The 20,141-nt window shown below is 39.0% G+C and overlaps 1 protein-coding gene across 2 annotated transcripts in view; it reads left to right on the top strand.

Annotated features, from left to right (window-relative positions):
• fgf11 (fibroblast growth factor 11) overlaps nt 1-20,141 on the top strand; it is a 79,863-nt gene that overhangs the window by 44,201 nt on the left and 15,521 nt on the right. For both annotated transcript variants that reach the window (XM_023345540.1, XM_005810403.2), the window contains one exon: nt 8,455-8,558. In XM_023345540.1, the coding sequence (XP_023201308.1) occupies nt 8,455-8,558 (104 nt within the window). The remainder of the gene's footprint in view (nt 1-8,454; nt 8,559-20,141) is intronic.

The raw sequence follows: 20,141 nt of genomic DNA, 5'->3' as shown, positions 1-20,141 counted from the left end.
CAGGGCAAAAGTGGGACAAAGATGAATGGATGGGAATAAAAAGTACTGGTTTCACACGACAGGGAGCGGCAAGGGGCAGGAAAAATGGAACGGCACACATAAAATAATACAACACGGCGAGTTAGGAAGTAGGCTGCTAATTCATGACGGGAAGGATGGACAGAGCGCCATGGAAACCAGACATGACCTTTAAACTCTGGTGTTTTAAACAGAAATTAGCAAACAGAGCCGTTTCAGTCCAGACGACTCTTTATTTCTCCTTCCTTATTAGTTCAGGCGTCATTTTAATGATCCCAGCGCTCAGGGCGCTCCACCAAACACTCAGCTTCATTTTCTCACTTCCTTACTGGAATCAGGATGCTGATTAAATATCATAAATATTAATTAATGTTATAAAATAATAGACATACTGGTGGAATAGCATGCTCTGGTAAGGCAGTTAGTTTTATTTATTGGTTTTATGCCAGCATGGGGGTTTCCTGTCTGAGCCACCAATAATAATAAAAGATGGAGAATCTGGAGGCACAGAGATGCTTCGGTCCTGACCCGGCTGGACTTCTAGATCAGTTTTTAGGGTCTACTTCAAGTAAGGTTTGGGTTCTGTCCCAGTTTATAAACAGTCTGTAACAGTTTGGAATTTGATTTGAGTGTTTTCAAGATCCAGATCATGATGAAAAATTTAAATGATCAAAGAATTATGGATAACTGAACTCGATTATCTGTCTGCTGCTTTACACCAGAATACAAACTGAGTTTCATTTCAACGATAATACAAGGTAAACGCATCCATCCATCCATCCATCCATCCATCCATCCATCCATCCATCCATCCATCCATCTAACCATCCATCCATCCATCCATCCATCCATCTAACCATCCATCCATTCATCCACATCCATCCATCCATCCATCCATCCATCCATCCATCCATCCATCCATCCATCCATCTAACCATCCATCCATCCCTCCATCCATCCATCCATCCATCCATCCATTCATCCATCCATCCAACCATCCATCCATCTAACCATCCATCCATCCATCCATCTAACCATCCAACCATCCATCCATCCATCTAACCATCCAACCATCCATCCATCTAACCATCCAACCATCCATCTAACCATTCATCCATCCATCCATCCAACCATCCATCCAACCATCCATCCATCCATCCATCTAACCATCCCACCATCCATCCATCCAACCATCCATCCATCCATCCATCTAACCATCCATCCGTCCATCCATCCATCTAACCATCCAACCATCCATCCATCTAACCATCCAACCATCCATCTAACCATTCATCCATCCATCCATCCAACCATCCATCCATCTAACCATTCATCCATCCATCCAACCATCCATCCATCCATCCATCTAACCATCCAACCATCCATCCATTCATCCATCTATCCATCTATCCATTCATCCATCCATCCATCTAACAATCCATTCATCCATCCATCCAACCATCCATCTAACCATCCATCCATCCATCCATCTAACCATCCAACCATCTAACCATCCATCTATCCATCCATCCATCCATCTAACCATCCATCGATTCATCATCCATCCATCCATCCATCCATCTCCATCCACCATCCATCCATCCATCCATCTAACCATCCATCCATCCATCCATCTAACCATTCATCCATCCATCCATCCATCCCCATCTATCCATCCAACCATCCATCCATCCAACCATACATCCATCATCATCCATCCAACCATCCATCCATCTAACCACCATTCATCATCCATCCATCCAGCCATCCATCTAACCATCATCCATCCATCCATCCATCCATCCATCCCCATCCATCCATCCATCCCTCCTCCATCCATCCATCCATCCATACATCCATTCATCCATCCATCCATCCATCCATCCATCCATCCATCTAACCATCCATCCATCCCTCCATCATCCATCATCCATCCATCCCATCCATCCATCCAAACCATCCATCCATCTAACCATCCACCATCCATCCATCTAACCATCCAACCATCCATCCATCCATCTAACCATCCAACCATCCATCCATCTAACATCCACCATCCATCTAACCATTCAGCCATCCATCCATCCAACCATCCATCCAACCATCCATCCATCCATCCATCTAACCATCCCACCATCCATCCATCCAACCATCCATCCATCCCATCCATCTAACCATCCATCGTCCCCATCCATCCAGCTAACCATCCAACCATCCATCCATCTAACCATCCAACCATCCATCTAACCATTCCATCCATCCATCCAACCATCCATCCATCTAACCATTCATCCATCCATCCAACCATCCATCCATCCATCCATCTAACCCCAACCAGCCATCCATTCAGCCAGCATCCATCTAGCCATACCATCCATCCATCTAACCATCCATTCATCCATCCATCCAACCATCCATCTAACCATCCATCCATCCATCCATCTAACCATCCAACCATCTAACCATCCATCTATCCATCCATCCATCCATCTAACCATCCATCGATTCATCATCCATCCATCCATCCATCCATCCATCCATCCATCCATCCATCCATCCATCCATCCATCCATCCATCCATCCATCTAACCATCCATCCATCCATCCATCTAACCATTCATCCATCCATCCATCCATCCATCCATCTATCCATCCAACCATCCATCCATCCAACCATCCATCCATCCATTCATCCATCCATCCAACCATCCATCCATCTAACCATCCATTCATCCATCCATCCATCCATCCATCCATCTAACCATCCATCCATCCATCCATCCATCCAACCATCCTTCCTTCCTTCCTTCCTTCCTTCCTTCCTTCCTTCCTTCCTTCCTTCCTTCCTTCCTTCCTTCCTTCCTTCCTTCCTAACTAAAATGAAAGCTGTATAAATCATGTAAGATACTGACTGCTCAGATAAACTCCACAGTTGCTGCTACTTTAGAGGAAATTTAAGCCATCTCTTAAAGATAACGAGTTAAAGGTCATTTTTCTGATGTGCTGACTCACCAGCCGCCTGGCCACTTCTAAAATCAACCATGCATCTCAATGAGCCCGATCAATGTGTTTTCAGCTCATTCCCAGAGCCTGAAAATTGTGTCCAGACAAACATTGAATGAGTGCATTTAGATATCTGTGTTGCTTTTTAGTCACAATGCTTTCAATCTGGACAGTTTCACACAAGAGGAAATGTCATAAACCTCCGTTTGTGATGTTTCCTCTCATTACGGCGGGTTAAATCTGCAGCTCAGCGTTCAGACGTCCTGCTGTGCTCAACCTTCTCTCGTCCAATTTCTCCTTGTTTATTCATTATTCAGTTGATCTCAGGATTCAAATTGACTCGTGGGATTGATTTGGCAACACCTTCCCTTTCATTTCCATGCCCCGCTCCTCCATTTTACCTCCCTCCAAAGACTTTTGATTAAACTAGAAGTCCGCTTTGAGCTTTTAATTCAAATGTAAGGACAGATGAGAAAAAGCTTAAAAAGAGTTACAGTTATGAGAACCATGTGATAAGTACATTTCTTTTTATTGGGGTAAGAAAATATCTCTTATAAAATGTAATGAAAATTGAGTTATGATGGTCATTTATTATATGGGTGATAATATTTTAATGAATCGTGACGTAGGCAGGGGCTTTCTTGCAAATTTGGGGTAATTTAAACACAGTATTTCATACTGAGCTCATGACATTTATGTCTTAAATACACTAATCTTTTGTGTTAAAATACAACAAATTGTAAGTTTGACTTGACAACAAAATCCCATTTATGTAAGGAGTTTCATTTAGGAACTGTAAGCTAGTTAGCTGTAGATGCTAAAGTCTGTTTGGGGGGGAAGATAATTGTCTCTTTTCTTTACCGATCTGAAAACATATTTTTTGGTTTGGAGAAGTTACCATATAATCTGCTTGAATAAGGAAAAAGGTTGTCAATTACTCCTGGTTTGTAATCTTACGATTTTCATTTTATTAAACAAATCAAGGTATCTGCAGATGGCAACAATAAGTCTTCCAAAATTAGACTTTGTCTCTTCACAATTTTGATTATAAAGTTATTTTTGAAGTAGTTGCACAATCCAAGTGTCATTTAGCTGAGGAAGAGGAAGTGTTTAGTTTTTGTTTACAAAACTGAGCAAGTTAGCTTCAAATGCTAACAGTAAAACATGTTTTAAACAATTAATAGTTTTCTTTGCAAGTTTAGACCATAGCTCTAGTTTTGAAAGAGTTACAAAACACAACCACCTAATAGAGAAGTAATGCTTGTTCATTTCTTAAACACCAAAGATCTGACGCTAGTTAGCTTCATATGCTAACAGTAAACCAGTTGTGAAGACAAATTTCACTCCTTTCTTTAAAAATGTAATTAAACAGATACTCAATAATCTGATTTACTTAAGAATTGCGGCTCTTGAAAAGTAATGATTTCTAGAATTTTTCTTAAAATAGTAAGCTAGTTAGCTCCAGAAGCTAGCAGTAAACCTGTTTTAAAGACAAATATTTTCTTTCTTTAAAGATTCTATTGTGTAGCTCTTTAGGTTGCAAAAGGTTTCTTCATAAATTGGTAAAAATCATCTTAATAAATAATGCTGTAATTTACATTTTACAACCGTAAACTTGTTAGCTCTGGATGCTAATTAGTAACCTGTTGTAGACATGATCTATTTTTCTTGTCCTTTGTATTCTTTTTGATGCATTTCTTTAGTTGGAAACAATTTGGTAAGAAATATGATCCATGCTGAGTGATTGTTGCTTCATTTTTATTTCATAAAAGAGGACGACACAACAGTATCTTGTTACATGGGAATTTTTATGTGTTTGTGCACTTTGCTTTGTGAGGTCACGGAGTAGGAAGAGTAAGAGTGGGAGAGGACTTTGGTGTGTGTGTGTGTGTGTGTGTGGGTGTGTGTGTGTGTGTGTGTGTGTGTGTGTGTGTGTGTGTGTGTGAAAATTCCTGATCTATTTGTCATCCCGGCTGCACTCTTTGGTGACACCTTGTTCATTTGCGAAAGCCGTTGTTTGAGATGCAGGGATCGATCGAGCAAATAGAAGAGTGGAGCCCTGGAGATACAGAGAAGGAAGGTAAAGGGAGAAAAGGTGCAGGTCTGAGATTTATGGTCAGGTTTTATTACCAATATTTCAACCTTAAAACTGGGCACTCATCACTGTCTGGGCTGACAGGACTGTAGAGTACAGGAAAACGTCACAAACACCTTTACAAACATCACCAAATTTACCATAGTTAGCCTTAAAGTTGACCTGAAAGTTTCTGTTAATGCAAATGTTCCTGCAGTTTAAATTTAAAACTTTTCTTAAATTCAGAGCTGACAACTTTACTGGACAGTCTCATAACTCAACTTTCATCTGTAACCTTCCCAGAAGTTTTAGATTTACGGCTGATGAGGTTTTAACAACATAACTAAGTTTTCATTTACAGATGGATATTACAGACTCTTCCATTAGAGAGTAACTAAACTAATCGATAAAGTGCTTTCTGTTGATTAAGACCATGAAATGTGGAAGAGAGCTTCTGAAGAAATAGACTTTCAAATTTCCCTTGTGTGTCGTTTTAAAAATCGTAACTAGTGAATAGATAAGTAACCCCTTTCGTTCACATCTTATTTTCTTTCCTGGGAGGCACATAAGAAAAAAGAGATGGATACTCTGCTGTGGAGGCCCAAATAAAACCAAAGCAGTTGGTAAAAGCAATTTTCTCAATATAGAAACCTGATTATATTGGCGAGTTAAGTAGCTGCTTAGGACCTCCATGCCACCAGGGGGCCTCCAAGAGCACACCAAACTAGAATTACATATATATATATATATATATATATATATATATATATATATATATATATATATATATATATATATATATATATATATATATATATATATATATATATATATATATATATATATATGTTCTGCTCTTTGTGTGGGAAATATTTCCGTTTTTTTAGGGTCGTTGTTGTCAGTTGCTATGGCACCAACTGTGTCGATGTCACACAGTTGATGACAAAAAGCACTGTATATTATATACATAACCTAAATTATGGAAAATCAGTTTGTATTTTAAGTGTTTTTTAGCCATTTTGTTGGCGACGTACAGACAGGAGGAGCATGCTCCCATAGAATAGCAGCCAGTGCAGTTAGTGGGAGGTTGATCAATCCCTTCCTGCTGCCTCACCGGCTTCGCTTCTGAGCATTTGAATAGGAAAATGCGAAAATTCAGCAATTTTTAAGAACAAATAATTGGTTAAGCTAAATGAAAAATAGGTACTTCGTAGTGCAAACTACAGGGTGAAAATAGCAATATAAATAATTTCATCATTATATTATTTTTCTATGAGGACAGGTGAGGCTCTGCCTCATCAGCTGATTTTACCGTGAAAATGTTAAAATAACATGAGACTAAAATAACTTTCTGTGCTTCAAAATCAAAATATCATTTTTTTAGTTGCCTGTTTTTCCGGGGGGGTTGTTGTTGTTGTTTTTGTTTTTTGGCTCCTTTGAAAGGATGGAGGATAAATGTAGCCTTGAGTGAAACCACATAATAATTCTAAAAAACATTTTCAAATAGATTTTCAACAATTTGCTAAATTTGTGCAAAGTACATGACATTAAAGCTGCTGTATCCCATTCTCACTAAAACAAACTTAGCATGGTGAGCACACCAAGTGGTCAAAAGGTTTCTATAAAATTTCCTCAACCATTCAGTAAACCGAGTTCAGTGAATCTTTATTGGCACAGACTGAGCATATGCATGGAGTAACACAGTATTTCTCAGTGGGTGGAAGGAGCTTTACTGTTTTCTCTTTTCATGCCTGACTGATAAACATTTTCTCATTTGTAAAGCAGATATTAACTATAAATTTACAAGATGCTCAGTATTCCTCACTTTAACAGCTTGGTGTAGAGTTCTCATAAAATTACTTTACAATTTCATTCCTGCAATGAATAAAATTCACAGTAAATAGACTAAGCCTACTTACTGTGAATGGAAACTGTTATGCACTTTTCTTCACAAGCTGAAATATAAGCATTATTATTGGAAATTTTGCACAAAAAATGTTAAAATGTAATATATTTTTTGAAAAGAAGTAAACTTAAGAAGCTGACAGGTTGCCAATGTTTATAGTTTTAAAAAGTTTTACTGTGTTAAGTGTGAAAATGAACATTAAGGTGAATCCTTTGCACTTCTTCTTTGTTGAGTGTCTCACAAACTGAGCAGTTCTTCATTAAATGATAATGATTGAGTTAATAAACTGAACTTGGAAATTGTTTTGAGACATAAAACAATAAAATGAGCAGCAACATTTTATTTATAATAATAATCAGGTCGAAGAATGCTGGTTTGTCTAGATAAATAATTGAATATTATCAGATTCTCATTAGTATTTTGATTAAAAATAACAATATTAAATAAAGTATAAAATCACCAACAGCTAAACGGACCAGTTTGAATAGTTTCCAATATGTTATTTGGAGTATTTTGTGTTTTATTTACGTGGATTATGACTATAAAACATTTGCAGGTCCATCCTGATCCAGGAATAATTTTCTCAGAAAGTTAGACGTTTCCTTCCCAGCCAAAAAATGTGGAAGAGAAAAGTGCAGCAGCACAGCATTAAAGTTTTTATCTATCTAATTTTTATTGTGATGTGTTTTATGGTGGAGTCTGGTCGTCATGACATTATGACAGAGCAGCTGGAGGCTGTAAATGTCAACATCACTCAGCCGGCCGTGTCACTTCCTGTTAGGAATCGCCTTCTGAGGACTTAAACTCTGCAGATGTGAGAATAACAAAGGTCTTCGATCTGTGTAGCCGGATGTGACATCATGGCTACACAGATAGATGCTAACATTTAGAAACACCAAAATCTGGAGCAAAATTCAATAAAAGAAAAGAAAATTAATGTCAAACACAAGTAAAGTGTCTGAACACATAAAGAGGGCAACTGCTGTAGTCTTCATTGTGACATATTGTTTAATTTTTCAGCTCTTTTCTCTACTGTTGTGATCTATTCTATTCTTTAAGGATGTGTGACTGCTACTACTGCTGGTAGTTTCCTGAATGTTTTTTCTATCTCCTGACTGAATTTTGGGGTTTATCTGTGGAGCTGTAATAAATCCAGGCCTCCTGAAGAGGGGATCCAATAAACTGCATCACCGACTCAGTTTAACTGTGTCAGTAAAGATACAATCAGTTTTCAGCAGACTCACACGATGTCACTTTGTAATTTATTGAGTTTGCAAAGCTTCAGTTGAAGTATCTCTCTCTGCAGCGGCCGTCCGGTTCCAGCAGATTCAGCCTGTCAGCACCAGGAGTTCATTTTTTTACTCCTTTTGTTTCGTTTTGTTCTCGCCTTCATTGGATGAACTTGTGAATGAATTTTTTTTCTAACGCTGTTTGTTGTTTTCATGTCCTGCAGTGCAGTTCAACTTGATTCCTGTGGGACTCAGGATAGTGGCCATCCAGAGCACCAAGACGGGGCTCTACGTCGCCATGAACAGCGAGGGCTACCTCTACACATCGGTACGGTCAGAACCTGAGGCTTAGAAACCCGACATGTGGTTTCATTAAACCCGCCCTGGCTGGAGAACCTGGTGATTTTACTCCTGCTGTTTGAGATGAGCCCAGTATGAGGAACCAGGCTCCTTCTAACAGATGTAATGTTCACATATTTCACAGGTTCCTTGTGCTTATGGAGGCTTTTAAAGTCAGACTGTGTGGCAGAATCGCTCAGCTGAATATCAGGCTGAACACTGATGGCCTCATATTCACTTATTACCAATTTTTCATGCTGAGATCTGTTAGACTTTAAATTACATCATTACATCAGCAGCAAATTGCAGTACAACATATACTTTTATTTAAGGAACCAACTGCTCTGCACATTCAGAAACACATTTTGAGCAGTGGCGCCTCCAACGGGGGGCCAGGAGGAGCCATGGGCCCCTCTGGGAAAATACCGGCCAACCCACAGAATCATTTTCAAGCTATAGAGAAGTCATCTTCTTCATTCAAAACATAAATGTAAAACCAAATAAATAAACAAAATTGTAATTTTTTTCCCTCTACATCCCTACTGCCCCGGTCTGACCACCCTGTTAAAATTTTCTGGAAGCGCCACTGATTATGAGATGAGACTTATTTTTCCTACAGTCTTATTGTCTTGGGGAAATATTGACTAAAAAGATTGTGCTGCATCTTTTTCACAGAGAGGAGGATTGAACTTCCAACCTACGGTCAGTTAGCATTAAAGTTAGCAATTCCTACCTACCTCTAAATAAAAAGCAGCATATTATAATGTAAATGACTGGAAGGGCTAAGTAGCGCCACGTTCTCAAAGACTGACGTTGTTTGTGACATGTTGTTTACCGTCGCCTGATAACTGGAGGCATTGTTTCCACAGGTTGAAGCAGATATAAAAATATTTATATATATCTCATTAATAGAGGAAATGCACAATAAACGGAGTCTAAGGTAAAATGAGATGCAGCTGTCCCAGGTTCGATTCCCAAACCTTCTTCCTGTCCAACTACTAATGACTAAAAGCCACTAGTGCCAATAAAACATTTTTAACAATTATAATTCATTTAATCTTTCTCAGTTACAATTTTTTTCTCTATTTTACAATAATTATGTAAACTTTTCTTATTAAATAAAGATTTCGGTTATAGTACTTTCCAACAGTTGGATCCCGTCAAACCAGAGGTGTCCAAACATTTTGTCACGTGAGCCAAAATAGTGTCAAAAGTCACTCACTCGCTTAATTTTCAGAATTCTGACTTTTGATATGAAAATTCTGACTTTTTTCTCAAAATTGAGATTTTTTCCCCTGAATTCTGCCTTTTTCTCTGAATTTTGATTTTTGTCCTCCCAAATTTTTGACTTTTGATCTCAGAGGATCAGAACTCTGTGAACAAAGGCAATTTCTTTTTTCTCCAGATGTCCTAATCCTGTCCAGTAATCCTGAGCTTCCACGCTGCGGTGCCTACATTACTGAGGTTTGAACATCAGAGATTTTGCTTGATGCCAGCAAACATTTGTGTACCAAACAGGTTCCTGTTTTTCGCTCCCAGCAGAACGCGCCGCTGCTTTCTCTGAAACGGCTCAAACAAAACCTCCTCTGGGCTGTTTAGCATAGATGTGCAGGCGAGAAGTGACAGATTTAACAGGTGGATTGAATCCAAATAAAAGCACTTCCTGCCTCTGACGGCGGCGTGTGTGAGGCTATTTTTGAAGTGAAGCAACGTGGCGCGCCGCCTGAGTGGAGGAGAGCGGGTCTCTGTCACATTCAACAACCCGAAAACGGGTGAGGAGGAACCGCGGAGATGAAAACCGTCCTCATGGTGTCAGATAAACAGAACCAGAACATCGCTCAGCTGTCGAGAACCGCGCGCCGCTTCATGTCGCCCTGCCGGCTTCACACACGTTCACACTGAATTCATCTGATTCAGATCAAAGCTGGTCTTTAGAAAGGCTTAAAATCAGCTCAGCTTTTATGGAAACAGCTTCATTTTTCACTGGAAAATGTGGACAAATCAACCTTTAATTTGGGAATTAGTGGGAGAAAAAAATCCCATGTTGAGAAATTCATGGAAGCATTTTTGTTTTTATGCAAAGCTTATAGTATTTCCGTTGTGTTTCCATTTTGTACGTCCATCAAGTTCTGTAAAAAATAACACAATAACAAAAATTATATTTGTCTTTGTCAGGCTCAAAATTGATTTACCGTATTTTCTGGACTATGAGTCACTTTTTTAAGTGTTTTTGCTCACAGTTAGGTGTGGCTTTTATACGTTTGTTTTCTCTTCATGAAGCATTTTTTAACTGATGCATTAAACATTAATTAGGGCCTGAACTTTAATGCATTAATTGCACTTAATTAATTACATAGATTTTAAATGTGCTGGAGTTTCGTTTGGTTGCTAGGTAACGGGCTGGGCTTGGCTGGGGTTGCTAGGAAACAGTGGATTGAAACAGCTCAATTTCCAGAAAGCTAAAACATTAACTTATGGCCAAAGAAAACACCTGGCTGTTTATTTAAGCTTTAGCTGTTTTAGAAGCAGTTGAGAGCCAAATGGAAACATAAAAATGTACAAAATGTGAATTTTGCATAACAGCTCCCTTTTAAAGAGACGGAGGCCCAATGTCAAGGCCTCAAATACAGCCAGGATGTAAAATAACATTTCTTTTAAGTCATGTTAAACGTATTCTGCATTCTTTTTATAACAACTGAAGGTAACCCAGTTACTTTCTTGTGCTGTAAAATGTCACTGCATGCCTGAAAAATACATAAAATGACCTCTTTAAATGTTTTAAAACGGTCCAAACTTTTTCCTCTAACGAGCTCCAGAGCGTGTCAGGCGTTTGTAACCTCTCCCTGCAGAAAGCGAAATGTCGTACGAGCATAAACACCCCCAGTAAGCCGGCGTATTCCCGGCTGTTCTCCTGACAGAGAAGAAGGTGACCCATTTTCACTGAGGGGAACAACCACAGCAGGCGGAGAATCCTCCGAGAAAATCCCTCTGACAGCGGACAAACCGCCAGCACACTTTCTTCTCACCAACATTCAAACTTTTGTTCGTAGCCAAGAGACGACATGAGAAACGCTCAGTTTGTTGCCTAAATGCATCACATGGTCTTGATCTTGCGTTCCTCTGAAGTCAGGACGTTCTGATGCGGAGGTTTTGTTGGAGCAACCCCAGACTCACGGCGTTTCCGCCGGGCGGCATTAATCTTTCATGGACCTCTGTGGCGCGTTGCTCTCCCTCTGCAGCCACACACAGATAAGGAGATAATTACAACACTTATTTAAAGGATTGGGAAATAAAACTCCCCCTCCCAGCTGGTCGGCGGCCAGCAGTGACTCACAGGAAGACAAAAAGTACTTTTCCACCCCGTCGTTTGTCTTTATTCCAGTCGGATTGCTTGTTTTTTTATTTTGTCTGAATTCCCTGAATACCTTTAATAAACTGAGACATTTCTGACGACGTCGGTTTACCCTGGTATGATATTTTTATATCTAAAAATGTTTATTTTGTCTTCCATTTTAAATGAAGGAAGTAATTAGAAGGCATTAATTAAGGATGTCAGGGTGTTTAACGTTTGCTTTGTTTAGCAGCTGAATTAGGAAAATTATAAGAAATCTGGATTTCCAGCCTTTTTTTATCAGTTTATTTCTATCTTTTGATGTTCCTTCCTTCTTCCATCCATTTCTTCATTTTTACTTTTCTTCTAATCTTCCGTCTTTCGTTCGTTCCTTCAGGTTACCTAACCTTTCAGCGCGTCTTTCTGCTTCTGACGGTTCCTTCCTCCCTTCCTGCTGCAGTTAGTTTGTTTATTCTTTACTTCCTTTGGCTATTTCCATCCTTCCCTTCATCTTTTGTGTTCTTCCCTTCCTTCTCTTCCTTCTTATGTTCTAATTTCCTTTCTTTTTTCCTACCTACCTTCCTTCTTTCCTATGTCTGCCAGTAGCAGCGAGTACATGAGCCTGATTGACAGCGTTAAGACCCTCCTCCTGGCTCTGATTGGTCGCTGGTTTTTCAGATGGCTATGGCCGCTCACAGAGGAGCTGGAGATCAATCTTTTCACAGATTATATGTCACACAAACTGTCACAATTTAGTGACATTTTTAACAAACATTTAAAAAAAAGAAGCTTTTTTAAATAAAAGTTTCATACTGCAGCTTTAAATAAATTTGAGGTCCCCATGATGGTGCCTCATGTTTGCCCAGGGCACCATGCAGGCTGGGACCGCCCCTGCTGATGTGTAAATGAGATTTGTTCTGCTAAAGCTACACAGTCACATTTATATACAATAGAATAGAACAAGAAATAGTTTAAAAATTTAAGTTTTAATGTTTATTTACTTGCGGTTTCGCTTCCTGGTGCTAATTTGCATAATATTTGAGCCTGGTTGAGAGAAACGGGCCGTCGGGTTGGGCTGAGCAGCGCGACAGACCGGATCTCAGCACCAGTACTTCAAATGGGCTGATTGTTGTCTGGAGGGAAGGAATGATGGAAAGATTGGGGTAAAAAAAGAGAGAAGTATGGGCTGACAGGACCGGACTGGGAGCGAGCATAACGTCTCCTCTGGGACCAACAACCACCTCCATCCTTCCTCCTCCTCCTCTTCCTCCGCCCCCCGTCTCACTTGTTCAGCTTTTGCTTGCCTGTCAGTCTGTCTTGCTCCCTGTCTGGTCATCTCTGTCTCTTGTGGCTTGTCATTTTTCTCCTCTTTGTACCATCCGTTGCTTCTTGTCATCCTGTGAGTCTCTTTAATTCAGAAGATGGATCCTGCCTGTTCCCCTCATGAGTCCTGGGTTTGTCCTCTACGTCTGTCCGGTTCTCCTCTCTTTCTTCTCACCACGACCGCCTCTGTGCTTTAGTCTGATAAACTGATAGCCTTATAGCACAGCTATCAGTCCAAGTTATTTATTATGTATTTATTCAGGATCTGAAACATTTAACGGTGATAAAATAACAAAAAACAGAAGAAACCCTGAGGGACAAAGACATTTTCACAGCACAATGCAAACACAATTAAAAAAATTAGAACATTGTTTCTTTTTGGTGGATTTCTTTTCAGTGATAGCATACCTAGAAAGTTGAGTGGAAGGACGATGTGGAATTATGCAGCAACTCAAAAATAAAAATTGTTTAAAAATGTTATAGAAAACTGGGTGGAAATAATAATTGTAGTAGCTCAAAAAATATGAATATTGTGAGAAAAACACTTGATAAGCAACATGTACATAGCAATACTTCCCGCGTTGATGCACTACTTCATTAAAAAGGAAAATACTTTTAAGAAGCACGACTCTTCTGTTTTAAAGATAAATTGATTCTTATATAACTTTATAATTTTCAGTCTTAAACAAACAAATGTGAAATGAATCCATATTTTTCTGAAATGAGTGACGACCAACTGAATTGTTAAAGAAAGAGGCCGACATGTTGGCCAGCAGAGGTTAATGGAGGACTCCTGGTTTCAGCTCCATTGTTTAAAGCTGCTGGCGCTGCTTACCTGCGGGCGCCACCTGGAAATTACTTCCTGATAAAAATAGTGTTCAGCCACGGACCTGGCCCACTTTATTAGCTGTGGAAAGCCTTCCGGGTGGAGGGAGGGATGAATGGTTTAGCAGGCTGATGGGGAGAGTCTAAGCCACGGAAAGAAATGAACTCACACACACTTTCCCCCACATCCCCACAAACACACGGGTGCAGCCAGGTATAAACAATCTGACAGAGGCAGGCAGACATAATTGGGTCGGACTCGATACCCGGGACCGGCTCTGGCCAAACTCTCTGCAGCTAACAGGGGAAAGTTGAGCAAAGTCTAAACTTCCCTCAGATGACTTCAGGGATGCACACAGAGGAGAGACGGGTCCAGACCCACTTTGGAGGAACACGGCGCTTTAATAGATTGGAAACACCCACACCGAGCCGGCTCTACGAAACAATACTGTGGCAGCTTCTATGCAGCACAGATCTGGAACAAACTGAAAAACAGCTGAAAAACTGGCTGAGTTACCGATTCAATGTGTGCAAAGCTTCACTGATATTCTGCTAATGTCGGAAAAACACTTTTTTGAAATTGCATTATTTCTGTTAAATAAGTAACAGGATTAAATCTTACATTAATAAGTCAGTAAAAAACAAAACCGACTACTTCCTGTTGTGTTCTTTGTCGTTTCCACCAGTAGCAACATTCCGTATTTCCATTGCAGTTTTGTGAAATACACCAATTTTGATACGGCCTAAAAAAACATCTTATCCTATCGCAAAAACGTTTTATCGAAAAACTTGAGTTTTTTGGTGTGTTTCCATTAAGCTAATTTAGTTTTGTAATTCCAGTTTACACAATTATGTGGTCAAACAAAATGCAGTTATACTTTGAATAACTGGTAGTTGGACGCTGCTGCTTGACTGGTTCTAGGCTCTTTTTGCTTAATGCTGAGTAGTTTTTAGCTACTAGTCAATATAAAGAAGGTGTTGGCCTTAAGTTTAGCTGCTTAACTTACCTTGACAACCAGTTGCTATTAACAGTCGTTATTGTGACTCCAAGGGTGTTTTCATGCCAGTAAACTGGTTTGATTTGGGACTAAAATTGCAACATTACCCTATTTGTTACATTTTCATCTGCTGACGTTCACAGAAAAACATGTTCCCCCATTCGCCTGTGGAGGCGCTGCACCACGAACCACTGAGCACATCTTCCTTCTTCACACAATGTAAACCAAAATGGATCAGCATCAGATTTTGCAGTTGTAGGATTTCTCTTTTGTCTTTGGTAAAATTTCTACCACTGGCGTAGACTCAAACATTTGTTTTGATTGTATTTACCCATAATGCACTTTGATGTAGTCCACTTCCTGCTTTTGGAGCGGTTTCTAGTTTGCTTGGAGTTCATTCATGAATTCAAAATGGACCAGGGTTCACTTAAAACAAACCAAGACAGAAGTTTTTAGGCGGGTCAGAGTTCACTTCTCTGGTCCTCATCAGAGTTTCAGTACGTATTCACACCTCCCCAAACCAGCCGGACTTTATAGACAAGCGGACTGGAGTTTATAGGCTGCTGGGAATGTAGCCTTAGTCTGGATATTCGTGGTAATGTTGAAGACCCTTTAACCGGACCCAAAGGGAGTTTTGTTAGTAACGCTTACTAAGACCTTCCTGTTTGTTTTTTTCCTCTTTGCTCTTTCTGTGGCCCTTTCTCAGCTCTCCACTGGGGACTTGTTAGGAGACGGATGGAGCTCCTGGTCTGTAAACAGGGAATGCCTCTGCTCACATGACTCTCCTTGAAGCGGTGCCAAAGACATGAGCAAGAGAATTAGAGGAAGTAGTGTGTCGTTGTCTAGAGAAAGTAAATATGTTGGTCTCCAAAAATTACTTAAGGGTTATTGTGAGGAACAATAACAACAACCTTGCTGCCTTTTAACTGCTTTACTCAACACCCTGAACGGCTGGATTTAACTGCTACACACAAGAAAGGTGTATTTATGGCACATTTTACACCGTCATTACAAAATGCCTACCATAATGGTTCTGAGAAGTTCACAAGCTTTTTTTCCACCGTGAGCTAATTTCTGTAAGTGGACTGTTCTTCATCAGTTTTATACAGCAGCAGCTTCCTCCCTCACAGAAGCAGTTAATTGGGATGGATGGTCTTTGGTGATAGAGAGAGTTACCACATCCATCATCGGACGGCGCTGTGTAGCTGAGAGCGCTTCGTTTGTCTGTAGAGACCGGCTGAGAGTGAGAATGAGAGCATGGATGGCCTCTTCGGCTCACGCTCCGCTCGGCTTTTCTATGGCGATGAAGCTGCTCCTCTTGATTTCAGCTGTTAGGTTATATAATAGGTTTGAGTTTGGAGGATTTTTTAAAATAAAAAAGTTAAGTTCACTTAAGGGTAGACAATATAGCTGAAAACATAAGCGTTTCATATCAGTCGATGCCTATAATTATTGATAAGTTTTTTTTGTTTTAAATATTTTAAACACAGCCAAACTGGAGGTGTCACCTTTGTGTTTTCACCCACAGTTTCCACTCCACGTCCTTGTTTTTATTTTAAAGCAGTTATAACTGGCAGTTATAAGGCGAAACCTGAAACTGCTGCTCTGGCAGTTACTCAGCAGGTTGTTGCTAGGTAACCACAGAATGAGTGCGTTGCTAGGTAACCACAGAGTGAGTGAGTTGATTCCACCAACCTAGCTTAGCTAGTAGCCATGAGAGGTTGAGCAGCTAAAGTCTTTCCTCTGCCTACATCTCCCAGAATGCTGATTGCAGCATTCTGGAACAAAGTTGATATTGATCACATCTCTATCGCGATATATATTATTGATACGCATTTGATTATAAAATGTTTATTTCAGTCAGCAGAGACTTGGAACTTGACTTGACTTTTGGAATATATGACTTGTAAACATTTCTAGAAAGCATAAAGATGTTTTCACGTAAACACAGCTGAACAATGGGGATCTCACAGTGTGTTGGTGTTTCACTCTGATTTAGGGCAACTTTTCGCTTGCTGGTTGTTTCTGGCGCCTCCTTTTGGCAAGGTCAGGTAATAGCATAAATGTTTTTTATAAAAATGTTTAGAAAGGTGGGATTTTGTTTGTTTGCTTTAGTGCATTTAGGCTGATAGATGAAAGAAAATAACCAAACTGAGAATGTTAAGACAGCAATGGAGTATTAGGGCCTTGGTAGATAGTAAAAAAGGACATTTCTGCCAAAAAACTCAACAATTTTAAGTTTAATCTCAGAAATTTGGAAATTTTATTAGTGTCAAAATTAGATTTTTTGACACTAATAAAATTTTCAAGTTTTTCTAAAATAATTCCCAGTCTAATCTCAAAATTTCTGATTATCTTTCTAGCAAACTTTCAACTTTTCAATATCAGAAATTTCCAGGTTTTTTCTACAGATTTTCTGAGATTAATCAAAACTTTTTGAGTTTTTTGACAGAAATGTAATCCTGCTTTCTATGTGTCTCAAATTGCCGTAATACTCCGTCGTATGAGATTCAATTTTTATGAAATTTATTCAGCTGTCACAACACACCAAGTACCATATAAGTAAAAACTGAAATCAGTATTTTTCATATATTTACCTCCAGTTATTTGCATATAAATGTATTTATAGATGTTAATGCCTCTGCAGCAGATCCTGTTTCATTCTCAACCAGCTGCTTTTGACAGCTGCTAAACTGGCAATTAGTCGGTTTTCTTCAATAACGTCTTTTCTCAGAACAACCCGACACACACACACACACACACACGCTCTCTGCGTGGTCAGACCTCCCGCTCCTCCTCCTCTGACCTTCCTCACCGGCTCTTTGGATGGGAGAAACGCCGGCTCCTTTCCTCTGACTCCGCACTCTTGTTTCCTTTCCTGCCGTCCGTATTTCTTCCTCTCTTCTTCCTTCCTTTTTTTACTTGTTTTTTTTCCTGCTCTTTCTGCTGTGTGGTGATGTAAGTGTGAGGAAGATGGAGGGGCGAAGTTAGAGAAAGATGAAGAGGGAGGGAGGTTTGGAAAATCCTCAAACACACGGCGAGGGTCAGGCGGGCAAGGTGAGAACCAGAGGACATCCCTCCATCCCTCCTTCGTCTCTCCTCTTCCTCCCCCTGCAGCTGTTCTCATTATAAGTGTGTGTGATTTCTGTGTGTTTTCTGTCGACTCGTTTTCCTCGGTGTGTGTTTGTGTTTCAGGCTCAGATCTCGTTTATTATTCTGTCTGTTCCTGACAGACGCAGCATTACTCCAGTTTCTCCGTGTCATCCAACCAAACCAAATGTCAGAGGTCACAGCAGACCAAACACCTCTCTCTCTCTCTCTCTCTCTCTCTCTTCGTCTCTCTGTTTCTGCTTGAGGTGTGAAATTATTGCATTTTCCGCGTCAGCAACTCAAAGTTGCTCATCAGGGTTTTGAGTTCAGAAAAATCTGACGGTTGGATTTACATTCAGTTTATTTTCTGATTTATTAAGAGTAATTGTGTCACTTTTTTATTTTTGTGTGCAAACTGATTACAGCAACTGAAAAATTTAGATATGATGATTTTTTTTCTGTTTTTATTTGATTTAGTTAGTTTTCCTTTCATGGTTTATTTGTGGCTTAATTTGGATTATTTTGTGTTCTATTTTGTTTCTGTTTAACACATTCTATTTTTTACTTGATTTTTATTTAGAAGTTTTTTGTTTGTTTTCTGTATTTTCTCTCATTTTTAAAATGGTTTCTTTTTTATTGTTTTTGATTTGTTTCACTTCAGTTTTATTTAGTTTAGTTTAGTTTAGTTTTCTCACTATTTGTTTTTATTAATCTGATTTTTTTTCTTCTTTGTTTTTTGTCTGAAATGAGTTTTGAGATGTTTTTATATTTATTTTTGTTTTGTTCTTTACCTATTTTCTTTTGCTTAATTTAGAATTTTTGATTCATTTTTATCATTTATTCATTATTCATCATTATTTTTATTTAGTTTACTTTTAGCTTAATCTTATTTTACATTTTTATTAGTTTTAATTTTTTTTAAACTTTATTTATTTTATTTCTAAACTAAATACATTTTTAGTTTTTTTCCCCATATTTAGTCAATAGGAGTTATAAAGTAGCTTCATGTTCATTTCTGAACAAAATTTAAAAAATAAAAAAAATTCTACTTTGATTTTAGAGACTTCATTTTTTATAACTCTTTAGATTTTCTTGTTCTGTTTACTTTCCACCAAGGTTTTGGTAAACCTGTTCATTTTATGTTCAGAAATCATCTTCCTGAACCTCTTATCTTATAAGAAAGCACTAAAGTCTCATAAATTTGATATTTTTATGATATAAATCACTACTTGTTATTTTTACGTAAGTTTTAAACTTCTTGAGTTTTGTTTCCTCTGCTGCAGCCTCAGTGAAAACGACGCGTCTCTTTTCCTCAAACGTCTCGTCTTGATCGTTTTTTCTCCGACTGAGACAGAAAAAGTGACGCATAAAGCCGAGGCAGACATTTTGAAAGTTAAACTAAACAACTTCAAAAGGCAGCGAATGTCGACGTTTTTCATCTTTTGCTTCTAAGCTTTTCAGGATTTGATGATCAACTTGCAGCAGTGATGATGAAGCAGATTGCTTTAGTCCGGGTTTTCTTTTTTTTAATAAACAATAATGGTGCCTTTCTTCAGAGAATTGATTTGCAGCCCCCTGTGATGCTTCCTCAATTAAAGTTGTTTTCCTGCTCATTTGCTCAGCTAATAATCAGCTGCGCTGCTGATGTTTTGTGAGGCCAACCTTCGCCGTTGTCTGACTCTCATCCTGCTGACCGGAGCGTCGCTCACTTCCTGAAATGATCGCGTTTGTTTCGGTTAAAATCCTGCACACCATTCTGAAGCTTTGTGGTTTATTCATCAGATTTCTACATTATTTAAGCAATTTGTGTCACGTAGAAGCATTTGATGCAGAGTTTCTTCTGCTGGTAAGAGGATAACTTTTTATTTTTTTAACTGAAACAATTATTGAAATGACCTTCAACAAATTTAGTAATCGATTTATCTGGAGTATACAAACACAAAAAGAGCCATTTGGTAAAAGAACAACACACCTAAAAATTACATATTTAGTTTGTAAAAATCTC

Source organism: Xiphophorus maculatus, chromosome 14 (assembly GCF_002775205.1).
Source record: "Xiphophorus maculatus strain JP 163 A chromosome 14, X_maculatus-5.0-male, whole genome shotgun sequence".
NCBI classification, from domain to species: domain Eukaryota; kingdom Metazoa; phylum Chordata; class Actinopteri; order Cyprinodontiformes; family Poeciliidae; genus Xiphophorus; species Xiphophorus maculatus.
This window is presented reverse-complemented; position numbering and strand designations above follow the sequence as displayed.